The 21,930-nt window shown below is 38.9% G+C and overlaps 1 protein-coding gene across 1 annotated transcript in view; it reads left to right on the top strand.

Annotated features, from left to right (window-relative positions):
* Window positions 1-17,384, top strand: part of RALA (RAS like proto-oncogene A) — a 29,705-nt gene extending 12,321 nt beyond the window's left edge. Inside the window, exons 2-5 of the mRNA XM_082330274.1 lie at window positions 7,684-7,838; window positions 8,686-8,894; window positions 12,560-12,734; window positions 15,468-17,384. Of these exons, the coding sequence (XP_082186400.1) occupies window positions 7,725-7,838; window positions 8,686-8,894; window positions 12,560-12,734; window positions 15,468-15,590 (621 nt within the window). The 5' untranslated portion in view covers window positions 7,684-7,724 and the 3' untranslated portion in view covers window positions 15,591-17,384. The remainder of the gene's footprint in view (window positions 1-7,683; window positions 7,839-8,685; window positions 8,895-12,559; window positions 12,735-15,467) is intronic.
* The last annotated feature ends 4,546 nt before the right edge of the window (window positions 17,385-21,930 follow it).

The following is a 21,930-nucleotide window of genomic DNA, read 5'->3' as shown; positions in this document are numbered from 1 at the left end:
GTTCGAAGTACCTGTCTCAAGAAGCTGGTAAATGTAGGTCTTTTGCCTGAGGAGATTTGCTGCTGCTGAGAGAGAGAACTTAAGTCAGTTTTCTACCCTTTACTTTTCTTAGTAGATGTGTAGTCACCTTAGTAAACTTGTTTTGTGGGTGTGGGAGAGACAAGCACCTTTTATGGTGTGTACTAGAAAGCTTTGTAAAGAAGGGTACTTACCAAACCTTGAATGTGGCTTAATGGCTTGTTAAAGTCATGGGAAGCTATGAATCCTGATTCCCAGTTAAACAGGTTTATGTCAAAGGACTATTTTCAGGAGAAAGGAAAGGACTTATTGTTAAAGCGTTTCTAACTTGTTCTGAGGTTGAGGTTCAGGCAGCCTGTTTCATTGTCTAATGAGACGAGTCATTTCTAAGATACGATTGAATATTTGGGTTTGGTTTCCGCTTTCTTTAGGCTACTACTTAGAATTTATAGTGATTATCTACTATTTGAAATATTTGTTCTACCTTAATAAAATACTGATGTTACTTTGTGCAGAGCTTGACAGATGTTGCATGTTTAAACTGTAATAAAAACACCAGTCAAACTCGATAGATGGAATGACACTTATTACAATAATGCTGATCTAACCTAAAAAAACTTCCTTACTCTCCAGTTCTTAAAACAGCTGGCATCATGTATCCCATCCTATGTCCTCATGTATCCTATCTATTTCTGGGTCATGGGGTGTTTCTGCTGATCTAGTTTGAATATTGTAATTGGAAGCAGCTGTTGGGAGGGTTAGGCTCTGCTTGCCTGCAGTTGCCTCCCTCCATTTCCAGGAACATTTTTGTTGCAGGAATATCTGAGTCATTCCTGAGATATCTTCCAGATATTTTGCATCTAGTATGCTAGGCTGTGCTGATCATTTTCAAGCAATACATGCTCAAGCATAATTTTGCTGCTGTTAACCGAACTGAAACTACTGGACTCAATAAACAATGAAGTAACTGGATGAAATTGTAATCTTTTAATAACAGATAAGATTATATTGTTTGATGGTCCCTGGGGATGTGACATATGTTGACACTTTTTAAAATTCTTGGTTCTGTGCTTTTTCTCAGAAAGCTGAACTTGTAATTTGTAGGTCATGTGAGGCAACAGATTTGTGAATCACTTTGTGGGTATTAAGAAACTTTGGAGAATATTCAAACTCACTTTAGAAGATGGGGTTACTGTCAAATAATTACTATAAATTTTCACTTCAGAATGAGATAAAAAGTTGTAGCTAATGTTTCTGGAGGTGATACTTTATAGTAAGTGTAAAGTACAGGTAGTGGAGGTATTCAATTAAAAAACGATCAAGTTATTTGTTTAAAAGAACATGAGTCTCCGTTACTAAATTTTCTTTAATTATTCAGTAAGTGATTGATACAATATTTTGCCTTTCGGCAAGTATTCTGGTCAAAGCATACTAACTGTAGTTCTTAATATTGTGGAGGTAGCTCATTTCAATTAAATTATTCCTGTTCCTTCAAAGGTATCAAATTCTAACTCAGTTAAAAAACAGAGTAAAAGCAGGTGCCATGATGTATGAGCTACTGGTTGTAATTGATGCTCATTGTATAAAACAGTCTTCAGGGAAGAAAGTTACTCATTGTAAGAGTGTGGGTAATGAGGTTAATGTGTGACAGTCTTGCAAATCTTTATGTAATCTTCTCTTGAAGGAAAAGAAACAAAACAACTGGAATTAAGTTTTGATGTCATAGTTTTATGAAGGCTATAAAAATAACAATATAAGAAATTGTTTTGTAATTGAAGAAAGGCACTACTATCTCTACTTATTAACTAGAATCTACTATACTAACTGCACCAACTATCTTTAAACACAAAGCTATGTTTAACTAGTCCCCTTCAAACAAATGCCTGCAGCAAATCAAAGTCCTCCTGTTAAGGACAACTGCATTTTCACAAAGCCTGCATTCAGCTTTATGTATAGCACTGCAGAAGATGCCAGCTGAATTTGTGCCTGTAATGATGTGACTTCGGTGTAATGCTTCTCCTTCCCTGGTCTGCTCTCATTGACATTGCATTTACTAGACTCCAGGGGATCAAAATGGACAGAGTAGCTTCTTGACCCCCTTTTAGTTGCATTCGCTAAGAAAATGAGTCTGATCATATTCTCTGTTCTTTGTTAATTTTCGGCCTGTTGGCCAGTTTTGGGTACATTTTGACAGAGGATTAGGTGTCTTGGATATGATTGTTCCCGTAAGTTTCCTGAATATGTGTTGCTGGCTAAAGAGGGAGAAATCTGTACCGGTATTCCCTGTGAAGCAAAGGAAGCAATCTGAGCGGGATGTCTGTTGCCCTATTTCGGCTGGTACACAGCTTCTCTGTTGGCCACTTTTTTGCTCCCTTTTAGTGTATGAACGTTGGGATTATTGCATTGAGGAGGAATGTAGAGGACAAATGGCACAGATGTGTAAGGAAGCATGCTTCAATTAATTGTTTTGGAGCAAGTTATTCTGTAAGAAAAAGTAATCTGAGAAACAGGACTACTTAAGAGGAGTCTTCTGAATTTGATCAAATGAGCAAGATGAATGAGGGGATAAAAAGCATAAGGTTTTCTCACCCATAAGCATATTTTTACATCTCAATTTATTGGCCTGAAGAAGCAGATGGGAGCACAAAATAAAGACTAATGTAGTGGGGAGATCAAGGATTCCTACTTTTTTTTTTCCTTCGTCCTTACTATGTATTTGCAAAGATATCTTCCCTGAAAACATTGTCCCTGGAGATGAAATCCTCTTTTATTGCTGGCACCTGATCTTATTACCCACTCTCGTGGATCTGGATAACCACTCTCCTCCAAGACTTTATACAGAAGTTAACGTGATGCTTACCTTGTCCAAGTCCCGTTGCAGGAACACTCTCCAGCTCACTCCTCTGCTGGGTGGAGCTGAATGTTGTCTTTAAATCCATGGGGGACTACAGACAACATTGTATTTCTTACACAGAGGACCTGCTGTGTAAGGTTCACGTGAAACTCTGGAGAAGTTAGTATTTGATGTAGGTAGAAAGAAGCCAGTCACTCAAGACAGGCAACAGTTCTACAACTCCAGCTACAAGTTCCTGTTGCTACATGATCTTAATCATGTAGGATGATCTTAAAAGTTATTTAGCTACCTACTCTTCTTTCCCCTGACTAGATTTCTAGACTGTTGGACAAGATGCCATTGCTGATGCTAACATGAATTAGAATTCCTACTCCTGCAGTTCTGATTTAATCTAATAGGTCCCTAACCTGGCTCTACAAAATGATCCTGGCTCCAACTGGAAGCTTGCCAGTGAATGGAACACAGAATCGTGGGGGTGGTTATCTGCAAGCAGGCAATAAGCAGCTGTAGGAGCTTTGAGAACTGCTTACTCTGGCAGAGCAGCCACTGAGATTCATTTGTTTGTGCCCTTATCTGCTCAAACATGTTGGAAAAGGGCAGTTTCCTAGGAATTTATCTGCAGCGGAGGTGAGGAGTGATCCATAGCGTGGTGGTTAGATAATGCTCCTGCCCCCTGAGTGTAGGTATGGCAGTACGTTGTTGAGCCAGTTAAGCTTTCACTTCCCTTCCAACTTGTTGGACTACACAAAGAACTGTTCAAAAATAAACTTTCATATATGTCATCAGCTGTATTGCTGCAATGGGGATTACCAAAGGGTGTGGTAAAAAGCTGACCTGTATAGATGGATAATCAGATATTGACAACACCCTGCTTGGCTCTGTGTGAACCTGTCTCTGCCGTAGGGTGACATAGGATTCTACTGCAGGACAAGCCTGTGTTTATCTTCTAACCCTCAAACAATTTTGCACTGTGAAGAGTAAAAAAAAAAAATAATAACCACAGTACACATAATATGAAAGTATGCTTTTTTTTGAGCTTCATGCAATAGGGTTCTTGCCACAGTCTCTCAGTTTTATTATAAAGTAGGACAATTCAGAAACTAGATATGACCCAAATTAATACTTCTTATGAAAATAAGTCAGGCTATATAAATTAAGGGTAGAAAAATTTACTTTGCATGAACCATTTCAGGTGCTTTACTGTTAAAATTGGAATCTATGTTCCTCTTTGCTTTTGAAAGCAGACTGAAACAGGTAGAGGTATGTGGCAGTAGCTTCAAACTTACCTCTTTCAAGGTCTTTCTCCTCTCTGGCAGAATACTTGCTCTGAAGCAGGCAGTCTGGATTGAGTGTCGTTTGCACAGTATCAGACTGTACTTGCTTTGTTTGTAACTTATTTCTCTCTATTTTCGCATTGCCTGCCATTCAGCAGGCCTGGATTTTGCCAGCATTATATCTTTATTGGATTGTGAGGAACTTGAGAGCAAACTGACCTCCCCGAGCCTCCTCCCACTACAAAATGTGGCAGAGTAGTTATGACAAGCTTATCGTTAAGATTTGAAGTCTGTTGTAGTGTGAAGTTTTGCTGTCTTCAGTATCTTACTGGAATGTTGTTCACTGACAGTTATTGATGACTTTGATGACCCAGGATACTGCTTTGACTGGTTGGGTCAGGTTTTTTTAATTCCGAGTTTCTTTCTTTGACTCAATCTCTTATTGCTTCTTTGAAAGGATGTTACCAAGGCTTCTGAAAATGATTGGCTGCTATAAAATCTTTCTGGTTAAAGAATTTTCAGTGAAAAGGAGCATTGTCACTAACTTGATTATTTATAAGGGTCTCATTGGCTGGACACGGTTGTTTTGGCTTTTCAAGTATGTGTCAGCTGTTGCACAAAGTACAAGAAGTGGCAGCTTCTCCTTGTGACACTGGGATGCTACTTGTTCAATTGCAAGTTCTAGGAAAATATGAATATTCACATCGCTCAGTCTGCTTGAAGACTGTAGGTTAAGTTACAACAAATATTACAGGGAAATATTACTATTGTGTATTTGAATTTTTTCACCGATTGTAGTATTGATTTTGCACAAACTCACCTATCAGAGGTCCTACCGAATTCGTTTGGACTTCTTCCAGTATTGAAGTGCTTATAGAAGAATAGTCTGTTTTGCAGCTTAGTAAGGTTAGTATAGGCCATATCCAGGTATACCAGTGCTTCAGTTTCTGTGCTTTTGAGAGTATGTATTGTAATCTAAACTTAGCAAACTGAGGTGTTGTCAGTGGATGACTGGAATTCAGAGGAATTTTCTTTATATTACTCATCTGAAATACCTACTAAAAACAAGTAAGCATGACTTTCAGGATACGTTTTTCCTTTTAAGAGAAAAGTGTAGAGACAAAACAATGTGGAGTAGTTCAAAATGCAATGTAGTAGGTTGAAAATGTACACATGGCTTGGAGCTATTTTCATGTTCTCGTACTCCCTCTTGAGTAAAAAGAAAGCAATGATTCCTTTTAAGCCATGATGGCCAAAACTGAAATGTTTTTTTGTTCTCATCCGTCTCCTTTTTAAAAGAGCTTGTAACATAATATTAGTTATGTTTCTCTGCTATATCTCTATAATTAGTACAGCAGCTTAGTCATGCTTATTTCACATAGGTAATCTTTCTGATGAAAACAATTTAAGTGACTTAATTTTCAGTTTTCAGAATTCTTTGATAGTAGAATGGGTAGTGGTACTGATGTGATCCGGAGAGTTTTTCACATAGGCTGTGGGTTAACCTTGGTAGGCAGCTAAGCACCACACAGCTGCTTGTTCACTTCCCCCCCGCCAGTGGGATGGGGGAGAGAATCAGAAGGGTAAAGTAAGAAAACTCATGGGTTGAGATAATGACAAGTTAATAAGTTTTATTTAAAAAAAGATGACAAACCAAAAAAAAAAAAACCAACCCAAAATCAAGAAAAACAAGTGATGGGGGAAAAAAAAAAATAACAACAACAAAAAAATTGCTTTCCACTAGGTGACCAATGCCCAGCCAGTCCCCTAAGCAGTGGCAGCCCCGGCAAGCTTCCCTGCCAGCTTTTATTGCTAAGCTATGGCATGGGGTATCCCTTGGGTCAGCTCTCCCAGCCATGTCCCTCCCATCTGCTTGCCCACCCCCAGCCTAGTCGCTGGCAGGGCAGTGTGAGAACCAGAAAAGGCCTTGACACTGTGTAAGCACTGTTCAGCAATAGCTAAAACATCCTTGTGTTATCACCACTGTCTTCATCACAAATCCAAAACATGGCAGTATACCAGCTATTCTGAAGAAAATTAACTCTATCGCAGCCAAAGCCGTGACACCTTTTTATTTATTTATTTGTTTTAATTCCAGGAAGGATTGGCTTAATCTCTAATGAAGCTTCAGTCAGCATGCTTTTACACTTAGCTGCCTGACTGCTAACAAAACCTTAGTGCATGTCCTCAACTAGGGATTTTGATGTAAGTTCTAATAAAATTGTCATGCTTCACATTCTGATTAAGCAGCGCACAAAGGTGATTCATTATGCAGGAGAACATAATTTTAGTGAGAGATTGTCAAATGATCATGATGGGTAAAGGTAATGAGGTAATGGTGTCTTGTTACTACGCTGTATTATTATCTGATAGTTCTGTATATAACTCAACTGTGCTGCCATGTGAATATACTCTTTTTGAACTTTCTAATTAACAACATCTAAGTTACATTTGGTTCTTAGTTGCTACTATAGATGTCTCTTGTGTTTACATCGTCTGTAATGTAGATGTCATTGTGTTTTTTGGACATCAGAGCTTGTTTGGACCTTAAATCTCTGGAGGAGGATACATTCTGTCACTGCGCAGTGACTTTCCCATGTCTTAAGAACTGTCCAAGCAGACAAAATATTCTGTCTTCGTATAACAAATACTGTAATATTACTGTTGGGATAGGTAGTGAATGAAACGAAGCTGTGGGAAGATAGTAGTTGGAGATCTGCTAAAACTGTAACATGATTTAAAAAAATAAAACTAATGGTATTGTTACTTTGTACATGTGCAAACGCGGATTAGACTGTATGTGAATTAACTGTCAGAGAGCCCTCTGGTATTGGTGAGGTGCAGAGATTTGTGTTGAGCAAGCAGTTGTGGGACTGAGACAACTATTCCAAATATACAGAATAATGGCATTTGTAGCCTAGGAAGGCAAGTTGAATCTTTCCACTCTGCATAAACTAGATTGTTCTTTCGGTTCTTGATTGACTTACTGAAACTGGGTATTTTTAGGTTTTAAGTGACACATTTGCTTGCTTTTCTCTGAAAAAGTACACCAGCTAATTCTCGCTGCTGGTGCTGCATCTTGGTGCTTGCTATTTAAGCTGGAAATTCCTTCAAATGTCTGTTTTCTTTCCCCTACAGCTGTCATATCTCATGTTTTCTTGTGTGGTGTTGACTCACTGAGGCTTCCTTTTTCAAGTCTTGCTTAGCAAACTAACAAGAATTCTTGACAAATACTGTGTCTCTAAAAGAAGGCACTACATACCAAAATGTAAATCTTTTCCCTTAACTGCTCTTGGATGCTGTGAAGTCACTTGTGCCCTTTCCAAATGGTGAAGGCTTTCTTTGCTCATGCTCCAAAAAAGATGAGCTTGGTATAATTTGTGGAATGGCTTCCAGTGAAAAAGCAGATAGCTTTCACTGAAGACAGCAGAACTGAAATTAAGTCCTTAGATATGTAGGGATTTAAAACAAATCCACCTTAAACAGTGCACGTGGGAGAAGGAGAAGAAAACTAATGAAGCAATATTTTTCTTCTAGATTTTTTCATTTTACACCTGTGAATTTTCTGCAATCCAAAGATGGCAGCAAATAAGCCTAAAGGACAGAATTCATTGGCTTTACACAAAGTCATCATGGTGGGAAGCGGTGGTGTAGGAAAATCTGCTTTAACACTACAGTTTATGTATGATGAGGTAAGAATCTGCACTAAAAATTTTCTCGGGAGATGTCTGCTACACAGTGTTATTTAAGCATTCATTAGTAGTTACTTTCTGAAAGGATCTAAATGTATATGATGTAGTGTGAAAGTCGGTGATTAAATTGAGCAAAAATATTGTTTGAGACTAGTGATTTACCCTCCAGAGATACCTGTGAAGGTATAATTTGGCATTTTTTCAGACTTCTAAGCAATTAGGTGCTCTGTCATATTATCAGTATCTTTTGTCATTGTTCACTAGACCTATTACAACTTACATAGGTGTTATAGCTCAAAGCTTCTTTGCTTAGGTGAGTTGCATGATGCCTGAAATGATGACCAATTTTTTCCATGTTTTTTATGCTGCTGTTGAAGAGAGGAAAGAAAATCTGTTTCTTGTTTCACTCTTACTTTTTCCAGTGAAAGTCATTCTTTTTTATTAAAAGGCAGAAGTCACGGCTTCAGTGTTCTTTAAAAATTGATACTAAATATATTCAAAGTCAGGACTGCCTGATAGCATAATGGAACGCAGCCAGATATTGTGCTTGACCAGAAGCAGAGGCTTGGATAGTGCAGAGACATTGATGTTCTGTGGTTACCTCTCAAATTTCCTTGTAATGGCTGAAGAAAGCAAAAACAACCTTTTTGGGCTGATGGAGTCCCTGCTTTAACTATCAATCATTTGAGTACTTCATGTAGCCTAAATAGATATGCTTGCTTACTAGTTACTGTTACCATATGTTTGTTACTGTTACCATATAAGATGTTTGTTATATCCTTATATGCAAATAGGGGCATTTGCTTTGTACAGGCATGTTTTTATACCATGAAGGTTTTTTTCCTAGTTTGTTGAAGATTATGAGCCCACCAAAGCAGACAGCTACAGGAAAAAGGTGGTTCTGGATGGGGAAGAAGTCCAAATTGATATATTGGACACAGCAGGGCAGGAGGACTATGCTGCAATTAGAGACAACTACTTCCGAAGTGGAGAAGGCTTTCTTTGTGTCTTCTCTATTACAGAGCTGGAATCCTTTGCAGCGACTGCAGACTTCAGGTAAGTTACAAGGCAAGGTAATTATTCTAATTACAGTGAGATAATCACAAGTGATTTTTTTGTTTTTGTTTTGCAATATCCTTATGATAGTTCAGATTAGATGACAGCTCTTACTGTAGTCACATAATGTTTTGAACAGATGCCTAGCCATGCCTTTGCTATCTGTACCACTTCAGATATCTTCACTGGTGTGTTTCTGAATTCCAAAAAGGCTATTGCCACAGAGCAGATACATAGCAATGTTCAGAAGACTTCTGCCCTTTGTAAATCAGTGTTGCTCGGCACTTGTGCTAAGCAGCAGTGTTTGTGAGTAGGCATACTGCTATCCAAAGTAATGGATCTGAGAAAAATTGCTTATATACAGTATGGTTGCATGTAATGTATGTGTGATGCCACACACTCCCCAGAATTGTCTTTTTTTAGTCCTTGCTTCATATAGAGGATTATGTTGTGTTTCTCTTAACCCGTGAAACACCACCTGGAACAAAAGGGCAGCTGTAGCATGTGCAGCTGTTTTATGCTAAAATACTTCATAGTTATAAAGATGACGTGACCAGATTCCAGTTGAAAACTGCACAGAACCACCACATCTGGTGATGTCTGTCTGCAAAGTCTTGGGCGATGTGAAGTATGCGCCCAAGTATCCTGGGAGAGTGAAATGCATAGTATCAACAACAAATCTTTCTACCTCTTAAGGATGATTTTATAAACAACAGCAATGAGAACTATCTTTGAATATTCTGTAGTAGCTATGCATTTTGTGTAAAGGCCTGATGTAAATCTGTCCTCCTTTGCTTGAATGGAATTTTTCTCTGTAAAAGATACTGATGTAATTTTTTTAATTTACAAGACAAAAGTTCTGTGTAGAGTCCTGCATAGCATTCATCCTTCCTATCAAAGTCAGTATTTTACCTAATAGGGAGCAACGTGGTAAAAACGAAATTTGGGACTGGATCTTTCTTGTGTAATAAGGATTTAACAGGATAGGGTTTTTTAAGATGCTTTTCAGGCATGCAGCATATTAAAAGCCTTATAATGGTAAGAGACTGTTAAACAGGCAGCATTATGTTATGGGTATTTAATTTTAGTTGAGGGATAAAGCTTATTTAAATCACTCATTGCTGTATTTAAAAAAAAAAAAGAGACCAGAAAAAAATTTTTACCAGTTCAAGGTGTAGCGAAATAGGAGAGGAGACAACCTTTGAGATAAAAGTAAGGAAACAAATATAGGAAGAAGTTATCTGCATCCCACTGAAATAATGCTTCTCAGAGATGCTGTTGCAGTTCAACTCAATTAGCACAAAGTATCAGAATATGTTTAATATCTCTGAGAAAGGAGGAAGAGGTATAGAGAGGGGAGAAAGTAAGTTTTTCCTCTTCTGGTGTTCTTTTTTCTTTTTTTTTATTTCTGTCTCTGTATATGTGTGTGTGTATATTTTTTGAGAGAGGGGGAGGGAGGGGCAGGCCTTGACTGGTTTGCAGGCTTATGCTAGGTATTGTCAATCCTGGAGGACTATTTATTACAGTTGAGCTCCTCTAGAGTGCAAAATTACCTATTCAAATCTGTTTAAAATCCTGTTAATGCTTCAAAGTACATGATCCTCTGTGGTTCTAGAGGAACTCCTACTTTTCCAGCAAAGGTAAGTGTTGACAATATGCATGCTGAAACAGCAAAAATAGAAGAAAAAAAATCCCTTTGATGAAGAACTTAAAACTCTCCCCAATCCGAATCTGAAAGTGCCTTTGAAACTGTAGAAGCCTAAATGCTAGAATGTAATTTTTCTGAGTTACATTTTTTCTGCTCTGTCTACAAGTAACCCATATCACTTGGAGGTACAGTTAAAATACCTTTGGCATTGTTGAGCAGTCTGAGGGAACACTACTTAAGAGACAGATAGGAAAGAAAGTGACAAGAAGACTTTGGATGTTTGATTGTTTCCATGGAATTTTGCTCTGCTGGAATGGCAGAACTCCAGCAGGAGAGCTGTTTACTGCTATTCAGTGTCTTCGATGGGGTTCCTGGTGTGCTCTGAAATGCCATTGCTCCAAGTAATTTTTTTCTCAATAGAAAGCAGACCTGCAATGACTAAACTTTTAAATATTTGAAAGGCAGTTTGCTAAAACATGGTCTTGCTTTTAGTAGAATTAGTCTGGCTCTAATGGTTTTTTTAAGTTCTGGATTTCAAGCTGGCATATCATTAATTAGATATTCCTTGTTTAGGAGAGATCAGTCTTCAGAGAGGGCTCAAAGGAGAATATTGTCATCTGGATTGCTGTTAGATTAACTCTTTGCATGGTGAAATTGTTTGCCATTGCCTGAACAATTAGTGTTGAAAGCTACTAGTTTTTAGCAGGCGTCTTAGTGCGTCACTGCAGTATCTGTGCAAAGGAGTTTTCTTCTGGCCACCCTTCCTAATCCACTGACTGCTCAAACTACTTTTTGGATAGCTGCAGACCCTGTTAAAACATTTGCACTGATATTTGTGAGGGAGAGGAGGAATGTTGCTTTAATTACACCTCAGAGATGAATGTGGTTTTACAAGCTGCCTCAAATACATATTTGTTGGTTTAAAAAAAAGCTTATGGGCTATGCAGTTTCTCAGCCCTGTGAGTAGACTTCCTCCACAAGACTGCATGCTATTCAGAGCTTTGTATAACAGCAGGAGGATCCTGCCGTACACCAAAACAAGGCCCTTTAGAATATCAATTAATTAACTCTCTTCAGCTTCTCTCCATTCAACTTTAAGTCTGGCAATAGGTTTCACCTCAGCCAGCAAAAGGAATTTGTTTCTCTGTGCTTTTTGTTAATCTTTCAGAAATTGCTCCACAATGAAGGGCTACATTTCACTGCTAACTTTATACTGCTTTTTGAGACAAAATAGACAATATCCCTCTTCTGGTAAAACTGTTCTTCCTGGTACTTTTAATTCATTCCCCATTAGAAGAAACTTTGATTTTTTTTTTTTTTTATTTTTTTTTTTCAGTGCTGAAGACTTATGTACCAAACCATTTGTAGTACTGAGGGTTTTTTTGCAACTTTAAACCCTTCATCCTAGCAGTTCAAACAGTAGAAGGGTCTGTCCTTAATCTGATGCATGTACAACTTGTGTCTGTACACTGGCTTATAACTGAATGAAGATCTCCACAGAGACTGAATATAATTGACTTCAGAAAGATTCCTGAAAGGAAGAGATTTTTCTCTTGGTATGCTGTACACCATTTTATCAGCTTTAAAAATGGCACATACATTTTATTAGGGAAAAAAATCAAGTGTAAAACTGAAGTTTGGGTAGCTTAAAAATGGAAATCACAAATGCTAATATGAAGGCAATGGTAAATACTCTCAAGTAACACCTTTAGTAAAAGGAATGACTTCATTAATATAAGTTCTCACTTAAACTAATCCTGTTCCACTCTTTTAGCTTCTTACTGACTCACCTCCTCCTTTCCCGGAGGACTAGTTGTCTGTCTCTGTCTTCATTCTGTATAATGTCATAATGAGGTTTAAGATTTTACTGTTACATAAGCTTCATAAAAGCAATAAGTGGGTTTTCACTGTAAGATGGAAGAGTATTTAGTCTGAGTTCTTCTTTTTGTGTTCTAAGAATAGTACTCCATGCAATGCTTAATTCTTCTTTTCCTTTCTTTTTTTTTTTTTTCTCCAGGGAGCAGATCTTAAGAGTAAAAGAAGATGAGAATGTTCCTTTTTTGCTAGTTGGTAACAAATCAGATTTGGAAGATAAAAGGCAAGTTTCCGTAGAGGAAGCAAAAAACAGAGCTGATCAGTGGAATGTTAACTATGTGGAAACTTCTGCAAAAACACGAGCTAATGTTGACAAGGTAATAACTGGCCTCTTGTACAAAGAATCTCTCCATGAGTTTTTACTTCATACCTCTTTTCCATGGGTCATACTCTATATGTTCATTATTTTAGCAATTTTTTTTGTGAAATTTGAATCAAATGCTTTTCTCCCTTACCTTGCGATGAGTATGTGACTAGGTGACTTCATGTAGAACAGTGAAAATGTTAGGCATAACAAGTTTATCCCATCCTAAACTGCAAGGAGTCATTACACAAGACATTGTATAAGACCTTATTTCATTAAAAATTTCTTGAGGCAGCTATTTTGGCCTAGACTTTTTGCTGCGTTTTCTATAACTAGAAGGCAATCTGCTTCTGAACAGTGAGGAATGCTGTCTGATCCTCAGCCAGAATAAAACAGCTTACAAAAGTAGGTAAGGGAGGGATTGGAGCCCTCTCTACCCTCATCTAACCAGATGCCTGGTTGTATGTTGCTTTGATGAAGAATGGTTGAACCCTTTTAAGCTTTGAACAGCCTAGAAGTGCCTCATGAGTTCTCAGGGATAAAACCTCGCTCAGAAGGTCACGAGGTAAGAGACAGAGAATCTTTGTCTCCAAGAAGATAAATTATTGATTAGTTCTAAGTATTTCACTTATAACTTTAAAAGACAGGACTTGGAATACAGAATTCAGGATAACTCTCAGCCTTGTAGACTGCAAGAGTAACAGATGTGCGGCAAAAGAAATAAGTAGTTTAGTTCAGTGTGCCAACCTTTCCTTTCATAGCTTTTGACAAACTTGATCACACATTGAAAAATTCTCTAATGTAAATCCTTACGTATGAGCTGTCCATTGCACCACGACAACTGTAATAGGAGTTCTGTTTTGCAATAACTTAAATTTGACTGTTGTCTTCTGTCAGTTGTCTTCCTGAAGAAATTGATTGTTCAGTACTACAGTAAGAACTGTATGCTGTTCTGTAGAGAAAATTAATTCAGTTAAATGCAGCAGAACTCAGTCTTACTGTTGAATACAGCTTTGATTTTTTTTTTTTTGTTATTATAAAAACTAGTACATCTTTTAGTTTTGGTGCATGATTGCAGTTAACATGCATCTATTACAGTAATGTAGAAATTTCCAGCTCTTCGGAATCTGCTTCACCATCCTTTACCAGCTGGGAAAAAAAAGTGTGTGTATGTATGTGTATATATATTTAATAGCTCTCTAATCAAGAGCTTTTGCACACACATGGTAGGCTACTACAGAGCTCCAAGTTTCTTTCCGGAGCTGGTGGCATTATGGATCCAGATTAGCATGTATCATATAGAATTAAGGTTTGATAGTCCACAAATGAGGCTTTGTTGGCACTAGTAAATACAGGTATTCTTGGTTACTTAGAGCATCTGAAGTTACGAGCTTCATTATGTGAACATAAGTTAAGTTACTCTTCTATAAGAAATCTGGCTTCTCTGAATTCCAGAATAGTGAGTTTGCTCAGTTGGGGAAAAGAGTTGGCTTCCACTCACGCTGGTAAAGGTGACCCACTAAGCATCTTCTCAGAAGGTTATGTACCCCAGGCAGCTAAATACCATAGTACAGTATCAGTACTTAAGCAAATTGACAGTTGCACCATACCATTTTCACGGATTTAAGTACAAGCAAGTAACGTAGTGCACACTTAGAAATCTAAAGACAATCTTATTTCTCGATGGAAATGTTTAGTTCCATTGATTTTCCTCGAATCCCACGTAATGAAGGTTGATGATTTTGCTGCAGTCAATGTGAGATTAGTGTCATTGCAAATGGAAACCTACTGAGCTCTGTAGAGGAGATTTTCAGCCCCTCTGAAACAGTGCAGTCCGTGTTTCACAGAAATGGATCAAGTCCCCTGACATAGGTCTAGAGAACATCTGCTGAGAGAGAAAAGTATTAGAAATGCTCAACTGATTTGCTACAACAAAATTATAAAGATTAAATGATTATTTGCTCTAGCCTCCTGTAAGTCAAGTCAAGGTCTGCTTTTCAAATGAATAAAGTAGCTTTAAGCAGTCCAATCAAAAAAACTTAACTTGACAGTAGGATCTCTTTAAGTCATTGGTGTATCTCCACCTTTGTCATTTTTGTTTCCTACTAGACCACTTGATGAAAATTTAAGTTCTTATGTACTTTGAGATTGTAATATGGCAGTTGAGATTACCTGATCTAAAAACTTGTAGTTCTATGATTGATTGATTGGTAACTTTGCTTTAAAGGAAATGCTGATTCCCCACCCCCCCCCAGTCACTTTGTGTTTAGACTTGCATCATGGGACATACTGACCATGAAAGGTTCAGTGTATGCTACTGCTCCCTTTATATGTTTCTAAGATTGGATGTTGCACTTTTTCAGCCTTTACAGCTCATCACTGAAAATACTCGAAACATAAACTGATTTCCTTGAGTCTCCTCAGTAAGATGTAGATAATACATTTAAAAAATCTTGGCCAGTGATGAGACTTGTTTCGATCCTTGTGGAAAATTGTCTGACAGGATTCATAAGCAAATATCAGAAGACAGGAGAATGTTACGGTACCATGAAAGATGCAGAATTGCATCATATCAACTTGGCCTTCAAAACCAGTGAAAAACTTGTTGGATTATTATTTGCTTGCTCAAACTGATTGCATATAATTGACTTTATTCTAACCAACTGAAATGGATATTAGTGAAAGCTTAAATTAACTCATACGTCTGTGACTGGTTTTGCATTTACATTATTACATCTCTTTTTAGGTGTTTTTCGATTTAATGAGAGAAATTAGAGCCAGAAAAATGGAAGACAGCAAAGAAAAGAATGGAAAGAAGAAAAGAAAAAGCCTAGCTAAGAGGATCAGAGAAAGATGTTGCATTTTATAATCAAAACCCTGAATTCCTTTCCTACCCCGACCATACTAATAAAAACCCATAATTTATAAGCATGCCATTGAAGGCTCAAGTGACTGAAATTACTCTAACATGTTGGAAATTGTAATGTACCACTAAAAGCATGAATTGGAGCTGCACTGAAAGTCAAATTCACTGAAAAAAAAATGATGTGGCTTCAAGAGAAGCAAAGTTCAGTCCATTTCATAATTGCCTACCTTCTCACATTTCTTCTGAATGTAGTGTTTCATAGGCAGTCTTTTCTTTGATAGTGAACAGAGGGGGGAAGTATTACTTTGTGGGTTCTTGTAAAGCATACTTTTTTATCACTGGTAATTGTCAATTCATCTTGTCTTTTGTTGCCTTGAAAATTACAATTGTGAACGTGATACCTAACAAAGCGGTATGCAGTTGTTTTGCCATGGAGTTATGCAAATTAGAAAAGAATAATGTATATGCGAACAGTTATGTTGGGGAAAATTATATGTGGTTCTGCATTACCTGATTAACCTAGAAGTGATGTAATCTTTTACATTGAAACATTTGAATATGCCTTAATTTTAAAACCTAAACATAGCAGGTTGCTTAATCAAGGGTGTATTTTCAACTTTGTTGCATGGAGACTGTCCCTGCGCATCAGTGCGAGACTGCCCTCTCTGGGGAGTGCAGTTACATGAATGATTTCGCTAACTAGCTGTCTGCTAGCAGTGTCTGTTCTTTAAATGTGTGCCATACTCTGGTATTGTGAATAATACAGAGCATATTCTGTCATCTGTAACTTGGTAAACAATACGGTATCTTAAAACAAAAAAGGTCAGAATACACATAAGACTGAAATCATAAGCCTATGGCACATCTAAGCCTGGAATGGTTGTTTAAAACTTAATGTGCTGATACCTTGAAACTTCCCTTTTGTGAGTAGATTTTTGTCTAGATGTTCCTTGGGTTTTAACTCCCTGGAGGTGGGTGGAGTGGAGCTGATTAGTGCTAATGTGTTTTGAGTTAAGATGTTGTCCAGGAAATTCTGGTGTCATCAGTTAATTTCTTTTGTGTTCCTAATACTCAGCTAGGGGAACATGATGTATTATGCTGAAGCTCTTTGCAGGTTTTGTACTGTTTAGTCTAGTTAATGTTGATTTTTCAAATGGGGAACATTGTAGCTACTTTTTCTAGTTAATGTTGATATTAAACAATCAGACATGCTTTATGATACAGAAACATTTACCATGTGCATCCAAAATCCCCAAACAAAACATACTGCCTCGGTTGCTTCAGAACAGCAAGAATACTAGCACACAGTTAGTATGCTGCATCTTAACTAAAAACATACCAGAATGTTTGAGGGTTTTTGACTCCTCTGGGGTAAGACCAGCTAGATCAATTCCACAAACTGTTATACTTTTTATACATGTGTAAGCCTATAACTGACAGTTTAAAATGTGCTCAAGCAAACTAGGTAACAAATATTTAACTTTCATGCTAACAGATGTTTTAGGGACTCAAGTCTTAGAAGTTATATTTGTCATGTTAAATATTTATCAATAGGAATTTTGTATGTGCATTTAGTAAACTGCCGAGTGCAGAATTAAAGTTACTCATGTAACTATGGCAAGTAAGCCAGTCTTCATCTTACTGTGTACTCATTTGGGTCTATTTAGCCAGGGAGTCTAACCACTAACATTGTGACTTTGCTTTGGAACCTGTATACTGGGAACTGAGGTGTTATGAAGCCACTGGACACATGAAACTTGTCTTGGCTGATGCCTTATCCTGTCCTTTTATTTGCTATTTGAGCCATTGAAAGATGAATAAACTTCCATTTTTTTAAAGCCTTGTGCAGTGTTAATTGATAACTGTATTATTGATAAACTTTGCTATAGCTGATGCCAGTTGTCAAGCAGTTAAACCTAAATAATCCAGAAGCCTTTCGTGTGTGTGAACAAAACTGTAGATTCAACCCAATTAGTCTGATAAAAAGCCACTTTGTAAAAGCTGAGACTATGCATGTGCTACCTTTTATCCAGAGCTCCTTTATCTCTACTTTCTGTAACAAAGAATGTCAGAAAACAGTCAAACAGAGGTGAGCTTGTTCCAGAAGTGTTTTTTTCCGTCAGAATGGAAAGTGAGATTTAAAAAACAATCAATCAACCTACGTAAGGTTTAAATGATGATAAACAAAAACGCGCTCTAAGTAACTTTCTTTTAGCACACTCAGGGAGAACATAAGCGTTCTTCCACAACCTGCAGGGAATATAGCTTGAATTGCGTACGTGGGATTTGGGTACATCTTGAGAGAGTCCTCCAAATTGAGCGATACATTTGCACTGTAGAGGAGTGTTTGGTTTAGCCTACTTCTGTGTCTGAATTCCTAGATCTATCTGCTCAGTGCTTCTGTGCCCGAGAGCACTTTTCCTCCCCTGTTTCTCCTCCAAGAAGTTGAAGATACTTACTTACATTGGCAGGATCAAAGCCTTCCATGGTATTTCCCTCCAAGTTAGCCTAACACACTGTTGCTGCCTTTTGTGAAATGCGTTGCATTGTAAAACTGCAGACCAGAGAGGCGCCTTAATTTGTAACAAACTATAAAGTCCAGTCTTCCATTCTGTTTGAAACTAATATCGAATTGTTATGCTAACTCCGTTTTTTCTATAGCTTTTTGTAGCTTTAAAAACTGAATTGACTTTCAAAGACGTTGGCTAAGAAATCTGTGGTCTGTTCGGTATTTTCTGTAGCCTCCTGATGAGCGTACAGCACCTTAACAATACTAGCGTCCAGCGGCTTGCTTTGACTATTCTGAAGCAGCATCACGGTGTGCAGGGAGTGCTTTCCCATATCTGAGCCTTATACTCACTACGTTCATCTGCAGGAGCCAAATATTTTATCTATTAATATGTGAAATGGGCTTACTGGGTTCCTTTCTGGGACACCAGGCTTTGCAATGATTCTCTGGTTCCAGAGTCTGAGAGGGTCGATGGTCTCTGTGCGATTATAGTCCAATGCAAAATGCAGAGCAGCAGAGGCGCAGCTGGTATTACGTGAATGCACATAATACATTTAGCCTGATCAGAAGGTCGGAGTGAGTCTACAAAAATTGAGAATTGAGTGGGGAAAGCTAATAGTGCACCTTCCATTTCTAAACTTTCTCCCATTACTGGGAGATGTGGTGGCTTGTCTAGCCACAGGACAGCATAGAGTCATGTGCGTAAACTCTATTTCTTTCCAGCTTTGCTCTTGCCAATTTTTGGCTGTGATTTTAACTTAAATAAATGACTGGGTATGTTTTTAAGAGATGACTCAGGAAAGAAACCTCTCCTTGCATATTTTTCTGGGAGCTTCAGCTTGTTACTAAAATTGAATGGTAGGAAAGGTGCCAGTGTTGCTAATAGTGGAGTGTAAGCTAATCTTTGATCTAAACACATTGACCAGACTGCAATATTTTTGCTTGAAGCTTCATTGTCAAAGGAATGCTGAAATGCATGCCGCTTGCGATCTGCCCAGGATCAGACAGATGCCAAGACTCTTCTCATTTTCAAAGAGATCCTGGCTGGATCTAACCAGCCATCTAACTGGTACAATCCATTTTGGGAAAATATTCAGAAGATATTTGGTTTGTGTGCGCTGGGGTCTTTTTTTTTTTCCTACTTTTTTTTTCTTCCATGCAGAATGGAAAAATACGAAAGCTTAAGCTGTTGGAAAAAATTATTTGCCTCCACCATCCTCTTGATTAATATTGTACTCAGCAATATTTAACGCTCTCGGAGCACTCTAATATGTGATACCAGTTGTTTGTGGATTTCAATGCAGAATACTGTTCCGTCTCATGGATGCACACAGCCGCGGCAGAATTTAGCCAGCTGGCTCAGTGGGCCAGTAACAGTATTAGCAGGCTCAGCATTCCTGTTTTACTCTGATGCTTCCTTCTGCCTCACGCAAGGCCATTGCCAACTTTCTTTACTGATCTGGTCAGACTGTGTATGAAACTGTACATGTACCGTAAAGCAGTCGAGATGGGAGTACCTGAAAACCTGAGAGAGAAGGTTCCAAACCATGGCATCCAATTACGCTTTTCCAACTTTCGCGAGGACATCCCCTACCAATGGACTCTATGTCAAAGTGTTAGAAACGGAGGTCCTGTCTGCACCCCAATAGCATGGAAACACATGACTGAAAGTGGATGACGGTGTTATGCTGTTCTTTACAGGATCTTTGTTCTCCGCCCACTTTCCACAGTTGCTTCAGGCTGTCAGCTACCACTCTCCTATTCAAAGCAAGGTTGAGTGTTTTACCATGATCCTGGCTTTTCCGACTTGATGAAGTTGCTGGTTTTGTTGTTGCCATCAAGCAGCTGCGTACCTGCGCTTGGCTGTGGGCTCCTGCATAGGCGGACATAATTCCTGCACGTAAAACAACGATAATCTCTGGAGCAACTTGCACTTGTGAGGGATTGTGAAAGCCCCAGGAGTTGAATAATGTAATACAAATCTAAGAGAAGAATGAAAGAAGTGGTGTCGGTGGCATCTCGGACCCATAATGGTGAACTGTAATTCTGCAGCAATAGCGCTTGTTTGAGTCTGTGCTCCGCTTTGTGTAACGCTGTCCTACAGTATTCAGGAGAATATTCCGGGTTTTGCCCATTTTCTGCTTTATTAATATGACATGGTGATGCAAAATAAGGAATGGGGGGAAGGATAGTTTCCAACCTAAAACTATGTGCTAAAGGTAAGCAGACTCCAGAATGCCCTTCGAAGTGTCAAAATACTGGGAAATACTTCATCGCTCCGTTGTTTCCTTTGCACTTAGCTACACAGAGGCGAGGAGGAGGACACATGCTTAATAACATTCCACTAAAGTTCTTTCTATGGGAACCACTTTGGAAATTTTCTTGGAAAAAAGCAAGCCTGTAGCAAACAGTCTGTTAGGATTATGGCATCAGTCATTTTCGTATGCCTCATGCTGGAAGTCATAGTTTCAGGAATCTCAGTACCTAAGTGGTTTGGTGTTAATTGCAGGCTTCATTTTCCTTAATCCCTGACATTTTAAGAAAAGTTGGTCGTTTCTCATAATAACCTGGCAATCCAGTGCTCATTTCAAAGCACGTTCAGAGGATAGCCACCCATCTCAGCCTTTACAGATGGAGGTAGGTGAGCCAGGGGAAGGGCAAGGGGCTTGCCAGGTCTGGGAACAAAATCTGTCATTTGCTAATAAAGCAAGGTGGTGAGGCCGCCTCTGCTGCGTCAGGTCGGTTCGGAAGGTGGCTGCAGCTGCACTGGGGTAGGCAGAACTGCATCTGCTGAGGTAATCACGGATGGCATGCCTAGGTGCCTGCGAATACATGACTTTGAGCAGTGTTTGGAGGTTAATTACAGAGTCTTTAAGAACCAGTTTGTTATATTGGAAATGGGGGGAGAGGGAAGACATACTAGAACATCGATTTAGAAATACGTATCTCTTCACTTATTGAGCTGGGTAGCAATCACATTTTTTCTCCTTGTCCATTTATTTCTATTTGGATTTGACTGTATTTATGGCAAGAGAGCAAGGAGGGGATGGGGGAAGCTGATTCCTGCGCCACCTGATGGGAAGCAGCCATCATCCATGGGCAGCTGGGGCAGCTGAGGAAGCTCATGGTGGGCAAAGGGAGAAATCGGGAAGCATCCAGAACCCAGGGGAAAGGTCAGGGGGTCTTTGCAACACTTTGGGAGCTAAGACAAGGAGCAGGAACCAAAACTGTGCACACCAGGGATGGGAACAAAGCATTGGCATGCTCCTGCTGCCAAAAGCAAGGTGGGACAAACAGCCAGCGAGGCCCCTGGGGCTGACAGTGCTGAGCTGCAAACTCTCTGTTTCCTCTTCGTGGCAACATCAGTACTGATTTTCAGGTATTTCCTTGCTGTCTGAGTAACAGGTGAGGGGTAGCACCTGCAGTAGTGTTGGACTCATGTTTTCTGCACTCCTCTGCCTTCCTCTTCACAGAGTTCTCTCTCATTCCTCCCAGAAAGGGGGTGGGCAATAAATGATTACAGCCTGTCAGCCACTGATGATGTTAATGCTGCTTCCTGTGCTTGGGCTGTGAGCATGGAGGAAAAGGAGGTTGGAGGCAGGTTGGGAGAAGCCTTATCCACAGACCACAGCAGCCATGAGAGCAGTCACGCACTCTTTTTCTGCTGAAGCTCTGGAGGAAGATCTGGGATCTCAAGGTAATGCAGAGTTATTCTTCTTCCCATGCTTCTTATGAGTGGAGAAGGCTGGAAATTGTCCATTTTCCACCTTCTTTTTGTTCTTGATTGATGCTATGATGGCTTGTTGGTTGTCAGTATCCTGGGCACGAAGGAGA

The sequence above is a fragment of the Platalea leucorodia genome (assembly GCF_965183815.1).
Source record: "Platalea leucorodia genome assembly, chromosome: 1".
In the NCBI taxonomy this organism is placed as follows: domain Eukaryota; kingdom Metazoa; phylum Chordata; class Aves; order Pelecaniformes; family Threskiornithidae; genus Platalea; species Platalea leucorodia.
This window is presented reverse-complemented; position numbering and strand designations above follow the sequence as displayed.